Source organism: Phyllostomus discolor, chromosome 3, assembly GCF_004126475.2.
Source record: "Phyllostomus discolor isolate MPI-MPIP mPhyDis1 chromosome 3, mPhyDis1.pri.v3, whole genome shotgun sequence".
NCBI classification, from domain to species: domain Eukaryota; kingdom Metazoa; phylum Chordata; class Mammalia; order Chiroptera; family Phyllostomidae; genus Phyllostomus; species Phyllostomus discolor.
The window spans coordinates 66,870,425-66,893,544 of NC_040905.2; the positions used below are offsets into that span (position 1 = coordinate 66,870,425).

The window sequence follows — 23,120 nt, forward strand, 5'->3', positions numbered from 1 at the left end:
TTAATGACAATACCACATGCTTTCCTACTGAAATTATACCCATTGTTCAATCCAGTTCAAATTCACTTCCTATTAGAAGGTCTCCCCTGAATTTCCCAAAGGGAATTCCTTCTTCTTGCAGTAGCTGTAAACCCTGGAGCTTTAACTGCATGCATGTCTCACCAGGTTCTTGCTTATCATGCCTTACTTATCTCTCATCCTCATGCATAGACACAAACAGGAACAGTAATATTTACTGAGTGCTTATCTTACGCAAAGTCCTTCACAGCTATGCATTATGTTCTATAATCCCCAGAAATATCCTATGAAGGAGGGGCAATTATTCTCCTCATTTTACAGATGAGTAAAGTCAGGATTAGGTTAACTTCTACAAATCTCTAAGATTTAAGACCCTAAACATTTAACAGATTCATCTCATGGTTAACAGTGACATAAAGTAAAATAAATTAGTTACTTAAATAATCTGGGATATGAATTCAAAACATTTCTATAAGGGTTTCTGACTACCAGGATAAAATAAACAAAAACTTTTGACATAAGATCTAACAGTCAATCTCCCTATCTTCTCAAAAATGTAAACTCGTGACCTAATTAACCCATTAAATTTAAGGAAAAAACAGAATCAGTATCATATATATGTAGGAATAACCACAGATATATAAAAACATTTTAAACATTAGAAAATGCTGCATACAACCTTATACCAAGAAATCTGAAAATCTCTTAAAAGTATTGGCCATAAGTGATAAAAAAAATTTTGAATGAAGCTATGATTCTGGAATAAATTAAAGCAAGAACCAAAGTCTACCTCAAAAATCAACCTATCTGAAATAATTTTTCTAAAGAATTTATCTTAAATATCAATAAAAACAACCAATCCTTGTGTGTTAAACTGACTCAAAATAGAAAATAAAATAAAAGATTCCCAACTTGTTATAGAAATATTAGCACAATTTCATTTCAAACAACAGTCATTTTAAGAGGAACTTTAAATATTTTTAAAAGACAAAAGTTAAAACGTGTCTATGAATATTTTTACGTATCAGTTAAAACTGCAGTAGAATACAAACAATAAGAATAACTCAAGCAAATTTAACATTTTTAAATGACTGTAGATTGTTTTATGGGGTGGAATTTTTTTTTAAAGGAAGGCAGAGTTAAGAGAACAGTGAGGGCTACTACCAAAACCTCATGAGTACTGTAGCTGCAGGTGGCACCTCTGAGAGCTGTGGCCTCAAGGTGCAGGCACAGCGACTGTTGCAACGTCGCTGGTGGAGAGCAAATGAGGGAAATAAGCACCACAACCTTCTCCCAACATGCAAACTCCTTTGGCTGAACTCAACTAAAAACCAGGGGGCAAATGTGCTGGGGCCATTGGGCTCCTGAGGGATGATAAAACAAGGTGATAAACAGCAAATGGCAGATCTGGAAGGACAAACAGAGAATATCCATCATTGTCCAATTTTTCCTTTGGTACCTTAGCATCCACTTTTACCTTTGTCCAAATGAAAAATATATCTGCAACACAAGGGGTCCACAAAAACCTGTCAGCAAATATCACCTTGGGATAATGTCAATGCATTTATTCTCCCACCTGAAACTCAACACTGAAATGTTTAGCCACCACCAATGGGCTGCCTATAAGTAGTAGCACAAAACAAAGGCAGTTGGACAATTAATGAGCTCTATAGTTCTCCCTTCTGTAGCTGTTCAGAAAACTTGAGCTGACAGTCATTGCTTATTTTCCTGTAATGCAGGTCATGTTCCCTTTACTTCTGCCTGAGCCCTAGTTGGTCTGGGATTTTACTCTGTCTTTACAAGTCTTCAGCAGTTCTATCATTGTTGCTTTGGGGCGGTTTTTCCTTTTAACAAGTACTATTGGGTGTGGGGTGTTAAGAGGCACCCACATGAATTCCCTCAGTCCAAAATACATCTTCTTTGTCAAGGTATAGAAATGTACTCTTGTTAACTAGGGATCTCTCACTTCTGCTAGTTCACTGACCACCTTCTCTTCATGGTGCTACTTTGGAATTTGGCTATGAATAGATCAAAAATGATTAGAGAACAATCTCATCTTTGATTCTAAGGGAATAGGACTGTATTGCCTTATGGAAGCATTCATCCTGGGGGGCTAGACTGAATGAGACCAAGACAGGGATCAAAAATTCTATAAGTAGATTTTTTTAGGTACGGTAGCAAGAGGCAGCAATCCATGGCCATTCCCTAGTTCCCTTTCCTATGTATTTCTGGCGATGGAGGAGCCAGCAACCCAAAAGTGGTTTCTGCCCTAATTTAACACATATACCATGTTCTATAGGGAAGGAAATCTTATTCTGCAGGCTGTAACAGACACATCCTAGCATGTCAAAGGCTTCTGAGGGTTGGCATACATAGTAAGACAAACAAGTCAACTTCACGAGTAGGAGTTGTTACCATACTTTTTTTGCTGCAGGTGAGTTTCTTGATCAGACCTGATGTTGTATAGGATATCGTAACAATGAGTAAGGCATATTGCAAATCAAACAGTTCTGAGTGTAGACAGAAGCATTGTAGGCAGTGAAACAAATTTTATATCTAGAATATACACTTATCTCAGGAGGACAAATTGCAACCAGGGTAGATATATTTTGGCTGCCCTGGGGTATACAGGTTGCCCTGGGGAATGCTGCAATACCAGGCGCTCTACAACTGGCCCTGCAGGTTGGTGAACCAGGCAGAAAATCTGCAGTGGAGATAATTAGAACAGCTTTGATGAGGGTAATGACATGTTTTTGAACTCTGGCTTAGCTTCCTTTTATGCTATATGGCCACTTTTAACATGTGACAATTTCATAAGCCCCACAGCGGCAGGGAAAAACACTGATTGACATTCACTGGACAGGCCATCTGTTCTTCCTGACTGCAAAGCCTTTCCCACAAAGAATACCTTCAAGTGAGCATTCACGAGTGGCAAAACTAGCTTTACACTCTGCGCCCATGCCAAGGGGCACACTATTATGTCGTGGCTGGAACTTCTTAAACATTGTAAACAAGTTTCATTTTTGTTTGTTCCAAGCTTCTGACTGGCTAACTTATAAATTAGTGTTGTTTATGAATCAGTAGAAAAATCTATGCCTATGCTTCTCTTCTATCAAAAGGGAATCTCCACTTACCATTGCCCTTTAGGAACATGCCTAATTATAACTGTTATTCAAGAGCAGTCCACTTTCCGTGGGTGCCAGCACACCTTACAAAACCTCTGTAACCAGGCTATACTTCTTCCTCCTCTGTTAGCCAGCCACAGAGTACTCTGTGAGATCCTTATAATGAAGACATCTGTGTTCTATAGTAAGGCCATGCTGACTTCTGCCTATAATGATAACCTTTCTGCATTTAAAAAGGGAGGAAATGCAGGACAATAAAAATAAGTAGCACAGTAGTCTGAGATGCCTGTCTACATAATTAATTGTGTCTTCCTAACCTACTGTACCTAAGATTTCTTTTAGCAATAAGTGCCATATCAAACATCTAATTTTATGATTTGCCAACACAGACAGCACATACTCATGATAGTTGTTCAGGTCACATAATGTTCATACTTATGTTTATGTCTAACAAACAGCAACAAGGGGCAATCCAAACAGTTGCTTTTCAAGTGAAGAATAGTGTAGGCAGAAGAAAGCATCATCTTACCAGCCTTACCAACCCTTACCAACCCTTACCAGAACCCTTACCAACCTAAGGGTTCTCACCTTGATGTTGCCATGCAGACTTGCCAGAAGCTTCCTACATCCTCTTCTGTCTGCCATAAATACTGCCTGCATCTGCTGTAAGAAACTTTGTCTTGTTACAGCCTTATACATTATCTAGTAAATGGGTTGGAGTAATCCACATAACTGTGGTAGATGATGTCTCCCACGTCCCAAGGCCCTGTGTAAGTGCAGAGGGCACATGGTAGAAAGTGGAAGCTTATGACATGCCCGGCCCTGGACCCCTAAGAATTTCATGGTTATGGTATGTCTTTTAATGTTTTTGTGGTACATCTCCTATATCTGGCACGCATGCACTTGTACTAAGGCATCTAAAATACTTCAACTCACAAATACTTCAAGTCCTATTAATTTAATACCACCACTATAGAGTCCAATGTGAGTTTTGTGAGTAGTAAGGTAATCGTGATACATCTAGACCACTTTCACAATCTTGGCACTATTGACATTTGAGCCAGATAATCTTTTTGTGTGGGGGATCTCCTGTGCCTTGTAGGATATTTACCAGTGTCTCTGGTCTTTACCAACTACATGACAGTGGCACTCTCCATCCCAACCACAACAATCAAAATGTCTCTAGAACTGAAAGACCAGCCCCAGCTGAGAACCACTGCTCCGGACCATATTTTGACAAAGAAAAGAAGATGTGTGTAACACTGTGATAAGATAGTGGAGAAACAAGAGTTTCTCCACAGAAAAACAAACCACCTAGACTGTCTTTGCCACTGAGGAAGGAAAGAAAACATTTGCTACACCCACAATACTTTAGGTGTCAGGGTCGGTGCTGACTTGTTCCAAAAGAGGCACAAAACTTGAAACCGTTAGCTATAATTAGGATTACCACTGGATTATGTTTACCACGATGTAGAGTGTTTTTTTATCTTGTATTTACACCAAATACATAAAACAGAGAACACAGTAGGAATCACCACCCCTGTATCTTCCAAATATTTGATAGCATCACTAATCTCCATAATTCCTTTAAGGAACAGTATTGTCTCTGGTTTACTATCTCATATAGGGACTTCTACTTAGCTCTTCCTACAATAATATTTCTTAATGCACAAGTCAGACAACCAATGGGGGGGATTCTGCCAGCTAGTATATTTATACCCTTTCTCTGCCTTAAGACTTGGAAAATAACTACAGGATAGACCCAATGTGAGATAGAGTAGCCTTGGGCCACTCTACGGCCCCAATAATAAGAAGTTATTACTGGAACTTCTTAAGTATTCTAGAATTCTAGATATCAGTTCTGCCCAAAGCTATTATTAAATCACTTCCAATGAGCCTGAATATTACTCTTTCCCTCAAAACTCAGGATAGGTTAGAGGAAAAGAAACATTATATACTCCTGGCTAGGTTATAAAGTTCTTCAAGAGATTTATTCTCCATAAGAATAATAAACTCACTTAGGTCTGGGAATGGTTAAAGGGTTGTGAAACCCCCACCATACTGATTCAGATAGGGTTTCTGCCCAAAAGACTTAGAATGTTTCCACTATGTTAATTCAACCTCTGTAATTGTCTGGGTAAGGCAAGCCAAACTTGCCTCTAAAATTTAGCATAGCCACTTTAGTTTCCATCTCTCCAGGATCTGCATGGGCAAATGAAGACAATCCCATACAATGCATATCCCACAGGTCTTTCTGAACTTTTGAAAAACAAAATCAGAATATAAGAATACAAGATGAAATTAGATTTTATAGCAAAAAGCCATGGGTGTTAATTCAATTCAGTAAACATTAACATAGTAGCTAAGATACACCAAGCATTTTAACTCCCCCAACCCAATGTCCTGGGCCACCTCAGCCAATACTGACTAGCCAGCTAGCTCTCCAGGGTTCCCCAACATGCACTAGCCAGCACTGGACACAAGTAGTCTTACACAGAAGTCACTCCTATACAAGGTCACTCCTTCAAGATTGGGAAAGATAGCTATTGCTTCTAATTCCTAGAAAAAAAAAAACACAGAAAGTCAAACAAAATAAGAAAACAAATATGTTCCAAAGAAAGGACAGAAAAAAAGCACTAATGAAATGAAAATAAATAATCTGCCTGATGAATTCAAAGTTAATGCTCATAAGAATGCACCAAACTGAGAGGAGAATAAAGACACTCAGTGAGAACTTTAAGAGTTAGAAAATATAATAAAAAAAAAAACAACCAGAGCTAAAGAATACAGTAACCAAAATGAAAAATATACCAGAAGGAATCAATATAAAATTAGATAATACAGAATGGATTAGCAAACTGGAAGACAGAATAGTGGAAATCACCCAATCAAATCAACAAAAAGAAAAAAGAATGTATAAAAATGTGCCCTGGCTAAGTCACTCATTTGGTTAGAACACTGTCCTGATAGGCCAAAGTTGAGGTTGATTCCAGGTCAGGGCACATACAAGGACCAAACAATGAATGCATAAATAAGCGGAACAGCAAATTGATGTCAATCTTTCTCTTTCTTTCCATCCCTCTCTGTCCTTCTCTCTCTCTCAACAACAACAAAAATGAGGATAGCTTAATAGACTTTCTGGTACAATGTCAGCCCACTAACATTCACTTTATAGTAATCCCAAAAATGAGAAGAGAAAAAAAAAGGAGGCAAAGGCTTACTTGAAGAAATTATGGACAAAGCTTTCCTTGCCTGGGAAGTAAAAATACATCCAGGTCCATGAAACACAGGGAGTTCCAACATTATGAATCCAAAGAGACCCACACCAAGACACATTGTAATTAAAATGACAAAAGTTTAAGAGAAGGAGAGAATCTTGAGGGCAGCAAGAGAAACGGAGTAGTCACATACAAGGAATACCCCAAAAGCCTGATTGTGACAGAAAAACTATAAACTCTTAAAACAAAATATAGGCAGGTAAACTCTTCATGTCAGTCTTAGCATATTTCTGAATGTCTCCCCAGGCAAGGACAACAAAAGCAAAAACAAATAATGGGATCTACAGCAAACGTAAAAAAATTTTTTATAGCAAAGGAAATAACAAACAAAAAGACAACCCACTATATGAAAGGAGATATTTGCCAAATGAAATATAAGGATTAATATATAAAAATATAGCCCTGGCTGGAGTAGCTCAGTGGATGAGCACGAGCTGGAGAACCAAAGTGTCACAGGTTCGATTCCCAGTAAGGGCACATGCCTGGGTTGCAGGCCATAGCCTCCAGCAACAGCACATTGATGTTTCTCTCTCTCTCTCTTTCTCCCTCCCTTCCCTCTCTAAAAATAAATAAATAAAATCTTTAATATATATATATATATATATATATATATAAAATATATATTATATCTAATATAAATTAAAAACAGAATGACCACACAGCTTAACAATTCCAGTTCTGGGCATTTATCCAAGAAAACAAACACATTGACTTGAAAATATATGTTTACCTCTATGTTCATTGACTCATTACTTACAATAGCCAAGATAAACCTAGGTGTCTGTACCTAGGCGAATGCATAAAGGTGTGTTGCACATGCACACGCATGTGCACACCACAAATGTCAGAATCTTATTTAGCAACAAAAAGTAATGAAATCTTGCCATTTGTGACATGGATGGAGTTATAGGGTATAATGTAAGTGGGACAATTCAGAAAAACATAAATACCTTACAATTTCACTTATATGTGGAATCTAAAACAAAACAAAACAAACAAAATAGAAACAGATTCATACATACAGAAAACAAACTGATAGTTGCCAGAGGAGTGACAGGTGAGGAGACAGGTGAAAAAGATAAAGGGGAATAAGAGGTACAAACTTCTAGTTGTAAAATAATGTTACTAGAATGTAATGTGCAGCCCAGAGAATATAGTAAAATAATATTGTAAAAACTTTGTACCATTGACAGGTGATTACTAGACATAACATGGTAAGCTCATCTAAAGGTAAATAAATGTAGAATCATTATATTGTACACTTGAAACTAATATAATACTGTACATCAACTATACTTTAATAAAAACAAATAAATTAATTAAAATCCCTATAATTGGAAAAAAGATGTAGTACTTAGAATACATGAGTAACTCTCAAAGTCAACGGCAAAAACTAAACAATCCAGTTAGAAAATGTGCAAAAAACATGAACAGATATTATACCAAGGAGGATAAACAGATGGCACATGAGCATAGGCAAAGATGCTTAAACATCATCATTAGTCACTAGTGAAATGAAAATTAAAACCACAATGAGATTTCAATGCAACCTACCTTAATAGCTATAATAAAAAATGAGAACTCTAAATTCTGACAAGTACACAGATAAGCTGGATCACTCATTCGCTGCTGATGGGGTTTTTTAAATGGTACAGTCACTCCAAAAAACACTTTTAACAGTTTCTTGAAAACCTAAACATAGAACTCTCATGTGACCCAGCAGTTTTGCTCCTGCAATTCTATCCCAGGGAAATGAAAACTATGTGCACACAAAAACCTGTACACAGATGTTCATGTCTTTATCATTAATTGGCAAAAAAACTGAAGCAACCCAGATGTCCTCTAATGGTTGAATGGTTAAACAAACTGTGGTACATTCGAGCCACAGAATATCTACTAATTAGCAATAACAAGAAATGAACAATTGATAAACAGAACCCTGATGAGTCTTCAGAGAATATTCTGAATAAAATAGCCAATTCCAAAATGTTAAATACTGTATAATTACCAAAATATAATAAAATCTTTAACAAAAAGTAAGATAATGCATAATAGAAAACTTTTTAAATGCAAATATTCAACTCTATGAGAATGGTTAAAATGCAAAATGGAAAGCTATGCAAAAATAAGAATGCTCACAGGTTGCAAACTATGTAAAATATTATTGTAACCCTATCAAATAAAGCCACAGTAAAAGATTAAGACAACTCCAAAGTGTTCTCCTTGAGAAAAAGATTATTAATAATAAACTGGCATTTTTCTCTTTCCACTTCTTAGTATTATCTAAATTGTCTATAATGACTAATAGAACTTCTCTAGCCAGAAAAAAATAGTATTAATAAAAACACAACAAAGAAGGGTTGACTAAATAGATTATCTATAAAATGAACTAACATAAGAGTGTAAATATTCTGCAGCTCTTTTTTTCCATATATAACAATGTCCAATTATATTCTAAGTAAAAAAAATAGATATCCATAAGTTCAGAATCTTATTTCCTTAAAATGTGCATTTGAATGTGCATGTGTAAATGTAATGATGATTAGGTCTGAATGTCAATAATAGTGTGTGGGTAGGCATGTATGCATGACTGTGTGTTAATGGCTGTGTAATGTAAGTGTGTAATTGTGTGTATGAATGTATGAATTGTATGAATGTATATATACATTTAAAGGCTGAGCAATATTAACTGTACATAACTGTAAACTGTACAGCAAACTGTACATAATATAACTGGGTTATATTATAAGAAATTTTTATTTCCTTTTTCTTCTATTTTTTACTTTTATTCTATCTTTGTGTTTTCTATGTTCTGAATGTTTTACAAAAGACATATTTGAAATTTTAAATTAGAAATAAGATATTTTAAAAGAAGCAAGTGGGCTATTTAAAAGGTAATATTTCAACGTGATATTTTGAGAGGATTCAATTAATCTTGAGCTATACCAAATAAATTGATTTTTTTATCTCACAAGAAGAATACAATCCTGCAAACATATCTAATTAACATCATTTCTAACATTACTTTCAAAGTGGTTATCCATACTGCCACGCTTTGGGAGTATGTCAGTATCAGTGGCACCCCCCCCCCCCGCAAAAATATACCATATTCAAACATTTTTAGTTGTTCATACTATTCTGTATCTACTATTGACAACAATTAAACAAACCAAAAAAGGCAGTTTTTTAACATTAGTATAGCTGTCACTGAGTTAAAAAACATCATCATTAGTCACTGCTAGTTTTTAATGAGCACCTACCAAACACCAGGCTCTGCTTTAGCACTGTGTGTACAATCTCCTATAAGGTAGTAGTTATTATCATCATGATTTAGGAGTTGAAAAAACTTGTCCAGAGTTACACAATGCTATCATAGAGTGCTGAAGAAAATTTAAGCTTAGTTTTATCTGCCCTTAATATCCCTGCTATACTACTCCATACTTCCATTCAATCATTCAATGCAATTTAATAGCATTAAAATTGAAGGAAAACACATACACACTCACTGGCTACTTTGTGCATTTTTAAGAACACTGACTAAAAAAAGAGAATTTCCTCATTTCTTTCTTGCCACAAGCCACATTTTAACCAACCTTTCTGAGGAAACTACAAAAAGCATTGCTTAATCTTTACTTCCCACACACATTATATGTGGTTAGACACAGCTATGGCTATGATCCACTTGAATGCCCTGTCAAAGCATTCCTTTTGCTATATACATTAAGATAAATAAGGATAATCACTACTGATTGTCTATCAAAAAATAATCCTGACATTGAGTACCACCTTAGAAGTACAATAGTGCAGTAGATACATACTGAAACCAATATTTTAACAAGTAAGACAAAACCAAAAGCTACTATTTTCTGAATATGCTTCTCATTTTAGCTTCCTTTTTCATACTGTAAAATTTTCAGATCCCAAATCTACCACAAAAGATCATTAATGGTAAAAAATGTTTTGCCTCTGATAATACATTTCTTCCCAAATTCAGTGGCCAAAAGAGGAAAATGCCCCATTATACTTTAGGCCAAGTTTATGGAATATGTGAACAGAGAATTAAAACAGCTTTTTATCTGCCATTACCTATTCTTAATGCCTTCTGTGGAAGAACAAGTCTTCAGGTTCCCAATATGCCTCCTTTGAAGGGATTGCTCATTCATGAATTCATTTAACAACTCCACAAATGTTTCCTCAGCACCTACTATATATCACATTCTGTTCTAGGTGCTAGCCATAATGATGTTTCTAAATTCAACAAGCACTTTAAAAATCATGTACTTAGCCCTGACTGGTGTGGCTCAGTTGGTTGGGTGTCGTCCCACAAAGCTAAAGGTCACCAGTTCAATTCCCAGACAGGGCACATGCCTGAGCTGTGGGGGCTAGGTCCTCAGTTGGGAGTGTTGCAAGAGGCAACAATCCATGTTTCTCTTACATAGATGTTTCTCTTTCTCTTTCCCCCTCTATTCCTCTCTCTCTAAAAATAAATAAATGTTTAAAAAATAAAAACCATGTACTTAGACATAGAGAGCACAAAAGAGAGTTTCCCAAAGACTATTCAATGCAACACTAATCTGGAAAAAAAATGTGGAGTGGAAGCAGGGTAAAAGGGCACCAGCATAACAGCCGAGTCCTTTCATTATTAATTTCAGAACTCTACACATCATTTACCTAGCTAAAGATTCACAAAATGCATTCATTTTACAGTGATGCAATGGAGACACCTCTTTAACTTTCCCTTTTCTCCCCAAATTCATTGAAACATGGAACACATTTTAAACATATTATTAATATCTTTAGAAACTATGCTTTGCAGATCATTCTTTGGGACATGCTGAGACATAGTCTCTTGTCAAGGTCATGGATTTTTAAGATGTCTACCTATCTGCAAACTGTAGCTATGAGCAAAATTGAGTCTGTGCTAATTTCTCATTTCCACATGCTTTCTACTTATTATCTCTGTGAGTTTCCTCTATTTCAGAAGTTTGGTCATTTGAATTTCAACAAAAGTGGTTACATTAAGGTACATAGTATTTCATGATGATTGTGAAACTCCTATTTTAAAGGAAATATAAAGCAATAATCCTGTAATGAAGAAAACCTTTCTCTCTTTGCATACAGTTGAAAGTTTATAAAATTATTAAACATTAAACTGGACATGTCTTTCCCAAAATGGACTGATAAGATAACCTGGGTAATTTTTAAAAAATATAAATTCCTGAGCCCTACTTCAGATTTACTGAATAAGGAATTCCAGTAGACCTTAAATAAGAGTAACAACCACAGAGGGTAATTTACATTATCTAAGAATTTGGGGAAATATTGATGTGCCTCTGATATTAAAAACCATGATAATTTAATCTGGAGCACTGATTAGCTCTAGCTCTTTTATTGTGTGTGTGAACTATAAAAATCTTTCTGAACAATTTGTTCTATTACACCATTTCATTTTCTAACCTAAGAAATCACTTCTCCTTTTTTTTCACTTCAATTATATAGGCTCTGAGAAAGAAAATACCTACTAAGAAGGGATGCTGATATCTTAACTTGGCTTAAATTTTAAAAACAACCTGAATAACAGCCAAAAGAACAAAAACAGAGCCTGGAAGCCATTTCTCAACAAGAGCCTCTCACACAAACTCTACTTCAGAGAAAGCCCTGCTATGAACTGCCTTCCTACACCTTGTCTTTGACATCTGAACCAGCCCTTGAGAAGTTCCTGGAATCTGGTTTCAAATGATAAAAGCAAGGCTTCACCATCTTCACCATCTTCACTGGCTAATCAGAGTAGCTCCACTCTGACCAATCAGGACAGTGCTTTTCAGACCAATCAAACTGGGAGATTTGGAGTCCTCATTTGCATGAGAATGAACCAATTAGGGACCAAGGGTGGGACTGCTATCTATATAAGCTTGGAGAATGCACTTTCCTTTTTTACTGAAGACTGAATCTCCAGATTCCAGCTGGAGCTGAAATACCAACCACCAGAGAAGAGTGGAACTAAGCAGATTAGAGCAGAACTGCCTAGCTGGAAAGGGCCTAGCCCCAGGGCCACCTCACAGATCTGCTGCATCACTACTGAACTGTCCCACAGCCATGCTGTATCACCCCTGAGATGTTTTGTACTGAATAAAGTTTCCGTCTTCACTGCACCTCATACTGGGGATTCCTGTTGGTGTCAATGACCATGGCTTGACAGTTACAATAAAATTAAAATATAAAAAAATAAAAGTGATTTCATGAGGAAGAAGCAATATCAAGAAGAAAGAACACTCAGACACAAGCAAAATTATTGAACCCTGAACTGAATTAGTGCTTGAAAAACTAAGATTCTCAGCACTGTATTTTCTCCGATCTAGGCAAGAATTTCATAGTTTTAAAAAATCCTTATGCATACAAAATAAAAGATAAAACAGTAACTAAAAATTAGTATAACTTTGAGTCCCACTCCAATTCTTTTCCTAATTTAAGTTTTTTAAGTAGTCACCTTGCATAATCAAAGTCTTTTTGGTATAGAATTGTCTCTGACCTATGAATCTACAACATAAGAAACTCAGTACTGAAGCAAATGAAACATGTTGCAAACTACCTTTTATTGTGTGAGAAAGGGATAGAAAAGAGAAGAAAATAAAACTTAAGAAAAGTTATCCAAATATTAGTCAACAAAGGAAACAGAAACTTTATTAGATTTAGTAATTACCCTCTACAACTTCCAATTATTTACTAAGGACTAAGAAGCTCCTACCCAAAGCCTCAAAGAGAGAAAATACTATTTGCTTAACAACATTAAATTAACAATCATCCAAAAGGAATTAAACAGTGCTTGGATGAAAACAAAATGTTATGTGATAAAGATTCATTTACTACATTTTATAAAAATATGGTGTTACATTAAAATACATGCAAAGTGTCAAATAAAATTTACTTGAAAATGTTTTATAACCCTTTTATTTTTCAGGTTAACATACACAAAAATTAGCCCTTAAAAGCATTTATTTCTCTAGTTTAAATTCTTCCCATTTTTGAATCTGGTAAGAACCACCAAAACTTCCCTCTGATAAATGTTTTCATCTCCATTCAAAGCTGGATAGTTACTTCTAACCCTTATGTCCATAAAAACTCCCTTTAAAACATACTTTCCCAAACCCACTCAAATTTATTTTTTACAGAATAGAAAATTCAGACCATTTCAAAACACACCTTTCTACCTTTTGCTAAGTCCTAACCTCCTTTTGTGTTCTCACACTTTGGAAATTATAATGCTCATTGTACTTCATATTTTGCTTACTTCTATATTACCTTAATCTTTTTCTTACAGAGATTATCTCATCCAAACTGAGCCTTGACTTTGGTTTCCCTCAAATTCAAAAATAGTGGCTACAAAAGAAAATACTCAGGGAATATGTTAATTCTCTCAGTGTCAGTTTCACATTAAATTACATGTATGATTTTAATTAGTAAAATAATTTCTTAATGTTATGCTCTTTAGGCTATTTACCTGAGAAGATTGTACATTCCCTTGCTTCTAATTTATGCATAAGATGTTTTCAACTAATTTGTTTCCTTTTACCACATAAACCCTCAGTTTTCTTCTACACTAAATAATTCATATTTTGGGTTATAGGATCCTATGTTTGTAAAATTGGATTAATTCACTTAAGCAGACAAGTTATTATGTTTTAAAGAAAGCACAGACTATTATAACTGGCATTTTGAAACTGGGGAAGAAGTGGTTTAAATTAATAAAAATATTTAAATTATTTGATATAAACCAACTATGAATAATAAACAAAAATTTGGAAAATATTAAATAACACATAAAAACTAGATTTAGATGTTATTGACCATTTATGAAATCAATACTAAGTCACTTCACCTCTTGTCCTAAGGTTCTACACTGTAGAAAAGGGGATTTATGATTTCTAACATCCCTTATGCTTCTAAATGCCTGAGCTCCTTTAGATATGTAATACAATTTGAGTCCTGAGTTTTGTATCTGCTACATTGTAAACATCTACCCATACACAAAAACACACCACAATACTATTTCTATTAAAAATTTTTTCAGGAAAAGAAAAGTGTGAAAATTCAAAATAGCAACAAGGCATTTTCATATATTGACTGAGAGAATACCTGCCATAATCCTTCCTAAAGCATGACATTATCTATGAAACCTTAGAATGAGGAAGCCCTTCAAACCCAGTATTTGCACTTCTAGGAATGAAGAATAAAGAATGACTTGCACATTTACATAAACATACATGTTCAAAGATATATATTACAACACTGTATATATAATACGCAATTCAAACTTTAGTCCAAACCTGAGATCTTGATTTCACTCCAGATTCTGTTCTACCTAGTTTTCCACATTGTAGTAAGTGGCTCCAGTTGATCAAGGCAAGTATCAAGAAGTTATTGATCATTACTCCTTCACAATCAACCCACTAAAAATCCTATCTCTTTTTCCTTTAAAATACAATGGCAATCAGTCACTCCACTAGGTCTCTACTGCTACCACCCCAGCCCCAAACACCTTTATGTCTCACCTGGACAACAGCAAGAACCTCCTGATATCCTCCCACGTAGCCTTTATTCCTCAGAACAACAGAAGCCGAAATGATCATTTTAAATAAAACCATGCACTTTCCCATGTAAAACTCTTTCACACCTTCCATGCACTTACAGAATGTAAATGTCTCATAACTCTACCTGCCTTCCCAAGCTCATCTCCTGCCATCTTCTCCCTGGCTTTGATCATGCCAAGCAAAACTGACAGTTCCTAAAACCTGCCAAGCTCTTTCCTGTTCCAAGGCCTTTGATCATGTTTTTCTCTTCCCTGGAAATCATCTTCGAAGGCTAGCTCCTCATTATCCAGTTATTATTAAAATAGCCTTCCCTTTGCCCACCAACAAGTATTTTCCTTTTTGTACAGTATTACTTCATAATATCTGTCCCCTTCATATACTCACCTGCATCTTTATGCTGTTTATTTATTAATTTTAATTTTTTCACTCTAGTACATAAAATCCAGATGGTATTAATGGTTTCACTATTTTACCAGCAACATGTATAGTTCATATCAATAAATACTTATTATATGAATGACAGACTAACATAAGGGCAACCTGAGTTTTTGCTTTCATTTGCCACAGACAAGCTATTGTTTAAATTAAGAGTCTTAATTTAGAGTAAAAATTTGACAGATCAGCCAATACCTACTTCAACTAAAATTAAAAAAATATATATCAGTAAGAATGTGGTGAAAAATTGCACAGTATATAATAATGTACTAAAAGTTTATCATCTGGCTTCAGCAATCTTCTTGGCTTCAGCTCAGGCCACACACACACACCTTAATCTGTGGCCATTTCCCTTTGGGAAATATAAATTGATTTGATTGGCGGCAACTTTATGGGTGTGTGGCAAGAGATGAAGCCAAGAAGATTGCCAAGGATAGGTCAGTCTTTTGTCATGGAATAGGCAATTATGTTTTAGAGACAGTCAGAGATTTGTTACCAAAGTCTGTATACTATATGAACTAGTAGGGCATTTGATAAACTGCAAGAGTGAGAAATTAGATTCAGCACAAAGGTTACCTCTTACATCCTATAAACATAGTAACATTTTTGCTATCATAGAATCAGTATTGTGTTTCTTGTGTGACACACTAAAATTTAGATTTTTCCCTTACTGTTAAAGATTTCAAATGTATTATACAAAAGCCTGTGTGCCTTGTTCTTAAAACTACCCCAGAGAAATTATGTGAAGTTGGCTTTATGAAATCTTACCCAATCTTAGGAAATGTACTAGACTCGAAATAAGTACTCTTTCCACTGATAACATATTCTCCTTATCTCACTCATTCCAAACTGTACCACATTTTAAAAACATACTATTGGTCCATATGTTTGCAAATTCTATTTTTATTTCCAAATGAAGTATGCTTATGTAAAAAGTACTTCTAAAATCATGCTGCATAATATATACTTTGTTATTGAAAGTACTTTGTTATTTATCATTCTATAATTGGGAAATTGGTCCCGGGAAATTTTAATACTTTAATATTAATTTTCAATATTAGTTTTCATAAAAGTAACAATCTTAGCTTTCAAAAAATAATGCCTATACCCTGGCTGGTGTGACTCAGTGGACTGAGTGCCAGCCTTCAAACCCAAGAGTCTCTGGTTGGATTCCCAGCCAGGGCACATGCCTGAGTTGCCGGCCAGATCCCCAGTAAGGGGCACACAAAAGCAACCACACATTGATGTTTCTCTCCCTCTCTTTATCTCTCCCTACCCCTTTGCTTAAAAATAGCTAAAAACAATCTTTAAAAAATAATAATGCGTATATTGCAGCAGGTCCCAACTCTCCTTTTTTTCTTACTCTAAGACTTTTCTTCACTTTCCTAGACCTGAAAGCTTCTGATTTGGTAGCTCTCTGATTTTATTTCATATCTGCTCTTAAAATCCCAGGAAGGACAAGAGAAATATTAAGGTCTACTTTCATTAGCACATTCCTCTCCTACCACCATAATTGTTTTTCCATTAAAAATGATATTTTGGGGGTAGGAAGTAGGAAGACAAATAATCAAATTTCTTGTTTGAGCCTCTGAATAATGCTGTTTTATCTAACTGGAGCAACATGTTTGATAACTCCGGAGGTTCTGTATCTCTGGAGAGTGATAAGTCCTTCAGTTCTTAGGAAAAGCTTCAGTTCTATAAATTTCACCTGTCTGTATCTCACATCAGGAATCAACAAGTCCTGAGGTAGAGCTGTAACCATAGCAAATAAAACTGAAAAGGGAAAAATGATCCATCTTAGAATTCCAGTGAGGTCACAACCTCAAAGGAAAACAGGTTATCTATCACTTTTTGAGGAGGACTATGTATAATATGGGGAATGACTATCAGAGGATTAAAACTTTGGATTGCTAACGCATAATCTGCCTCTGTAATCTACTTCACAAAATTCACATCAGAACAAAACAGTGAGCAGTGGAAGAGACCTTACCCTAACTTACCTGTACAAGAGAATTGCAATATATAGTTAGTGGCCTAGTTTCATGTTACTTCTTAAAGTAAAAACAATAAAAAACACAACAGAAACTTACCTTCATAAGGGGACCCTAATTGATATTTTCCACTAAAAAATTTTGGCAATGAAAATACAAGGGCTCCCAGTCCTATCATAAAGGAAGCAAATGCAAGCCATCTTGGTTTGTGTCCTCTTTCACCGATATATGATACAAATAAAGACAACAAACAGAATGCGATATCATAGCTTGAAGATATCAGGCCTGTCAGGGAACTCTTCATGTCATAGCGCTTCTCAATAGTGGAAATGCTAATATTTACTAAGCCATTTACTACAACACCTAAAAAGAAAAAAAATATGTGCATTATTACAATTTTGCCATGTAGATCATGATTATTAACACAATGTACTAAAGTTTGGTTGTTTCCTTTGATACTTTTAAGTGCACCAGTTTTAAAAGACTCAAAATTTCAAAGGTAGGCAACCCAAACATACCTCCTTACAAATCAGTTTCCTTTTTAATTGCACACTTGTGAATTTTCAGGTGTTAAATAAAATTGATGCTTATCACATCCTACACTGTAGCTATCTTCATTTTTATTTAAATGGTAATCCAAAAGTCAGACTGGTAAAGAAGGTCTTGTAAGGCCAGTTGAGTTTCTAAGTGTAACATACTCTCATTGACCTCATTCAGAAGAGTACAGAAAGTGCCACTGATTCCAGAGGTCATCTGAGTAAAGTTCAATCACTTCGCAAGTTGCTCAATCCTTAAACATATTTACCTATAACAAGTGATTCTTGACTTAGTCTTAAGAAAGTTAAAATTGAACTCTCAAGTCATTTTTCTTTCTTTAACACTCTTATGGACACTAAAGTTAAAGGTCCTGGAGAGAAAGTGAACATAAATTAAGAGCCTTACTTCAACCACTGGCGTTTTAAATCATAGGCAAAGTAGAAGGAAAAACAAACTTACACTTCATCTGCTTATTATAACTATGACAGAGAACTATAATATAAACAAGGAAAAGCTGAAAATCCAATTTTGACTGAAAAAAATATCCTGTCCAAATATAGATTCAATTTACAGTTTAAACATTACTATAAATTAAAAAGAAAATGCATCTGATGAAATTACAAAGTTTTTATTTATTGGGGTGGCCAAAAAGTTTGCATATTTTTTCTGTAAAGTAAGACACATTTTTCATGTTCACCAATAACTTTATTGATTTTGATATCTTGAGTATGTTGGCTATCTCCCACTTGGTGAAATGTTGCTTGTTGTCAATTCAGGTTAGATCGCTATCAACTTCAACTGATCATTGTCCAGCAAGAAATCTCTAGCATAAAACTTCGCAAACCACTTTTCACATGTTCAATCAGTCACGACACCTTCTCCATCCACTGCACAAACCTTATTTTTTGTTTCAGTTGCATTTTTACCTTCCTAAAAATGATAAACCATAGTATGCTGAAAATGTTAGTTATTTTCTTCTACCTTCAATATTAAAATGGCCACACAGAAATTCACCAATTTTGATGTTTTTTTTAAATGCATGCTGATACAACAGCTGTCACAATACAATCTAACACAATTGTTGAATGCAGTTAAACACACCTAAGCACTACCAGGGCCATCTTATGGAAAAAAAAAACAAAAGAACTTTTTGGCCAGCCCTTTTACTTTAGAGAATACAATAAATTGTTTTCATTTATTAACTAATAGAAAGAGTGTACACAAGCCATGATCTCTACAATTTCTTTAAATTTTGCTTTGTCAAGACTATAACTGGAAATATATTTCAAGAAAATTAATATAATGAGTTTTAAAAGTCCTAAAATAATTTTTACTTTTATGCCAGTTTAATAAGTCTATAAGTCAATTTATAATTCCTAAGATTTCAATGTAGAAAAAAAATATCTAAAATACCTAGGAATGACATATTTATAAGGAGCTAAGGTTATCTGAGAATATGAAAACTTCATCATCCAAAAATCAACTTCTCAAAACATTTGCCACACTGATGAAAAGTCAGTCATTAGAATGACTGACTTTTACAGTAAAGCTTTTCTGAAAAAGTAAATTTGCAAACTCTTGCAGAAGTACAATACTTTAATCATGTCCAATGTGAACTCTGTGCTACAGAAGTTCCAAGAACTCTGCTTTAAGAAAAAAAAAAGGAAAGAAATTCCACAGAATACTGCATAATATATCGCTCTACCATAAACGCATGAAGATAAGAGGCACATTGGGAAGTTAAGTTCTCAGAGAAATTCTGTTATCTCAGAGAAATTAACTCAGAGTTGAGTTAAATAACTCACTTGACAAGTGTTGGGGTTCTCCCCAGTAAAACACCTATTAATATTCCATGGAAGTGGTCTTCCCAAGGATCATGCTTGAGAAACATATGGTAATAAATTCAGTCATGCAAACTTAAGCTGAAACAAGAATGGTGGGCCACTTTTATCTCAGATTATGCTTTTTAAACTGGAGACTTCTGGGTAGATGGAGCTCCAGGCTAATCATTTTTTTAAGAGTGCCAATAATATTTGATAACCATCTTTAAAATGGTATATTAAATGTAAAATGACATCTGGAATAATACAGAAATTTCAGAATTCATTTTAACACAAAACACAAGAGTGTTTTTGGTGTCCAGCTACTTTGAACTTTCCAACCCTTTGACTCTGAGATGCTTCACAATCATGGATTTTAGACAACTAAGATCGAGAAACTGAGAGAAGGTAAACTTTGATGCAGACAAGAAAGGTGGAAAGAAAATAACTCTTCAACACAAAACTGCCCTTAGTAGAAGGGCTGCAGTTAGTCCAAAGTGCAATCAACAAACACTTAGCACCTAGTAGTGCAAAACAAGGGACATGGAGTTCTTTTGAGACAGAGGGGCAAAGGCAAGAACAGGTAGGATATATTTATATATATATTCTGTTGATCTTAGAAATGAGTAATTTCCAACTCCTCCCCCAGTGTTTCTTGGATGGCATTTCTTTCAATCAGTCCTTGCTTGCCTACTTACAAAAAATTTTAAAACTATGACTTAAATTCTAATTAACCTTCAATAAGTCCTTTAAGGTGCTCCACACCATTATATACCTCTCCGCAATTTGTCCCGTTGGTGTTAGTGTAATTTCCCATTCTTTCACCCCCTGCATTAGACGCACCACCTCCACGCAGCTTCAACTTTCTACCTATGCTTTCTTCCCTAGGGCCATTCTCTCATGCCCTACGTACTACTCCCCCCTCCAAACAAAGCTTAGATTGCAAACTCCTGAGGGTATAAACTTGGACTTTATCAGTAACTCCCAAGAGAAAGTAAAAGAAACGCTTGAAAAAAACAAATACCGCCTAACTCGAGTATTTGAAAGACCTCAACCTTCAACAACGCCTCAAGCCTTAGCTAACAGTACGGGACTCCACTCGTGCCCACAAACAATTCAAACTAAGTGTACTCGCAAAACACGAATACTTATATCTAACTTCTATTATATGTACTCCACAAGCTTCTCCTTTGAGAGTCGCCCTACCCTCATCAGCAAATGTATTAATTAATCCTTCCATTCCAGAAACTGTAAAAAAAAATTCCTTCACTTGGGGGGCTTATCAAAAATACATGCTTTTGTCGTGTATAATGCATTCCCCAGGGCTCCCTGTTCCCACTGGAAGACTCCGGTAGTTTCGATCTTCCCTAAAGGTACTGAAATCAGCTAAAGTGAGGTAGGGCACCCGAGAGAAAAGGCTGTTTGGCAAGCTTTATATAGTTTTTGCTATAAAGGAGAAGCTAAAATGTGGAAGTCTGACCCTAGTTGGTTAACGTGGGTGTGAGCGCTTACAAGTCTGCTGTCGGGGCCGCCCAGCAGGGCTCGTGGACCACTGGCCCCTAGTGCACCTGGCCCCCTGCGCACCTGCCCTCACGCTCCCACAAGCCTCCAGCCCTCCCCGCCCCTCCGCTTCCTCTGCTCACCAGCCGGCGCTGGACAGTACCTTGCGTGAGGGCCAAAAGGCAGTAGTGAATCAGAAAGCCCTGGGGTGTGTTGCACAGCTGGAGACACTGGGGTTGGAAGTTCCCCCATCCGCAGGGCCCCTCCTCAAACTCGGACTCCGGCCTGGTCCGCTCCCGGGAGTCGGGGGCAGTTGCTGTAGGCAGAGGTGGTTTCTGGGGCTCCGGGGGCTGGTGTGTCGGGGAGTCCTCTCTCTGGGTGCTGGCGGACGAGGCAGAGACCGCGATGTGCGAGGGCGAAGCCAGGAAACGGCGCGGGGTGTCTGGGCTGGAGTCGAGGAAAGCTGGGTTCTCAATGCCTTTGAGACCCTTCATGGTTCGGATGGGTTCTGAGGTCTCCGGCGCATCCGAGCAGGAAAAAAAACACCCCAAACAAACAGGTCCCGCAGTGGCTCCTCCCCACGGCAGGTAGCAGCGCCCCCCGCGGGGAGACTCCACCCTCCCTGCCTTCCAGTTCTCGGGTTGCCACCCTCCTGCGGGAGCTCGCCGCCTGGCGGCCACGGAGCTGGAGTTGGCGCTCCCACGCCTCACCTGTCGCCGCTGGGGCCACCCGGAACGCGACGGAGTGGGCGTGCCGCCCAGCCGCCACCAGGTGGAGAGGGCAGGGCTCCTGCGTTGGGACTCCAGCCCGCCACTCTCCTTCCGGAACCCAAGACTGGGAACCAAATAGACTTCGTGGGAGTCTGGTGATCACTAAGCTCCCCTTGGGTGCTGGCAGGAGTTGCATCAGGATGTCGTTCAAGAAAATACCATTTTCTTCCTTAGCTGTTTACCAAACCAGCCTAGGTCTGGACTCAAAGAATCTAGCAGCCATAGTAGGTACAATATTTTGCATTCCATGAACGTCATGGTGAGAATTTTACCTGCCACCTTCCTTAAAAAAGGGAATCCCTACCTCCTGCCGCCTGCTCCTCCCGCCCCACATCAAAACATATAAATATCTTTTTATATCTAACCTTTTTGATTCTACTTCCCCAAAACTGAAGGAATAGAAATTACGAAACTGGAAAAGCATGTATGTAATATTTTTTCTGCAGTATATTGCAGACGTAAAATCTACAGTGTTAATAATCATAAATAATTTCTACCTGGGGAATAAGTAGGAAAAACACTCTGAAGGACTGTACACCATTTATGATAGTAGTTACAATTTATTCATTCATGGAAAAATATTTATTTCCCAGACACCAAACATTGTTCTAAGATCTGGGGACACAGTATGCATAAAAACTGAAACATACCCCTAGCCTTCTGGTGCTTGCATTCTAACAAGACAGGTAATAAGCAATAAATGTACAGTAGATTTCATTGTGCTAAGTGTTTGGGGGAGAGTAAATCAAGGACAGGCTGGAAAGTGTGTGTATTGGGGAAGGGGAGGAACGCGGTGCTATTTTAAATTGGGTGGTCAGGGCAGGCCTTACTGGGAAGGTTATATTTGAGATAAGACCTGGGGGAGGTAAGGGAGGAGCCTGATGTGTTGGGGAAATGGTGGCTGCCAGGGGGAATGAGGTAGTTGGAGAGAGTAGGAGTTGAGGGCAGGTAAAGGAGTGCACGCCAGGTGGAGGAAAAGTGATTGGGGCCAGACTTGTAGGCCATTACAAGGCATTAGCTTTTATTGTGAGTGAAACAGGAAGATTTGGAGCCAAGGA

At 36.7% G+C, this 23,120-nt stretch overlaps 1 protein-coding gene across 1 annotated transcript in view; it reads right to left on the bottom strand.

Annotated features, from left to right (window-relative positions):
- The window catches only part of SLCO4C1 (solute carrier organic anion transporter family member 4C1), a 59,158-nt gene extending 37,307 nt beyond the window's left edge, over window positions 1-21,851 (bottom strand). The window contains 2 exon segments of the mRNA XM_028518161.2: window positions 17,535-17,798; window positions 21,456-21,851. Coding sequence (XP_028373962.1) covers window positions 17,535-17,798; window positions 21,456-21,786 — 595 coding nt within the window. The 5' untranslated portion in view covers window positions 21,787-21,851.
- Window positions 21,852-23,120: the final 1,269 nt, after the last annotated feature.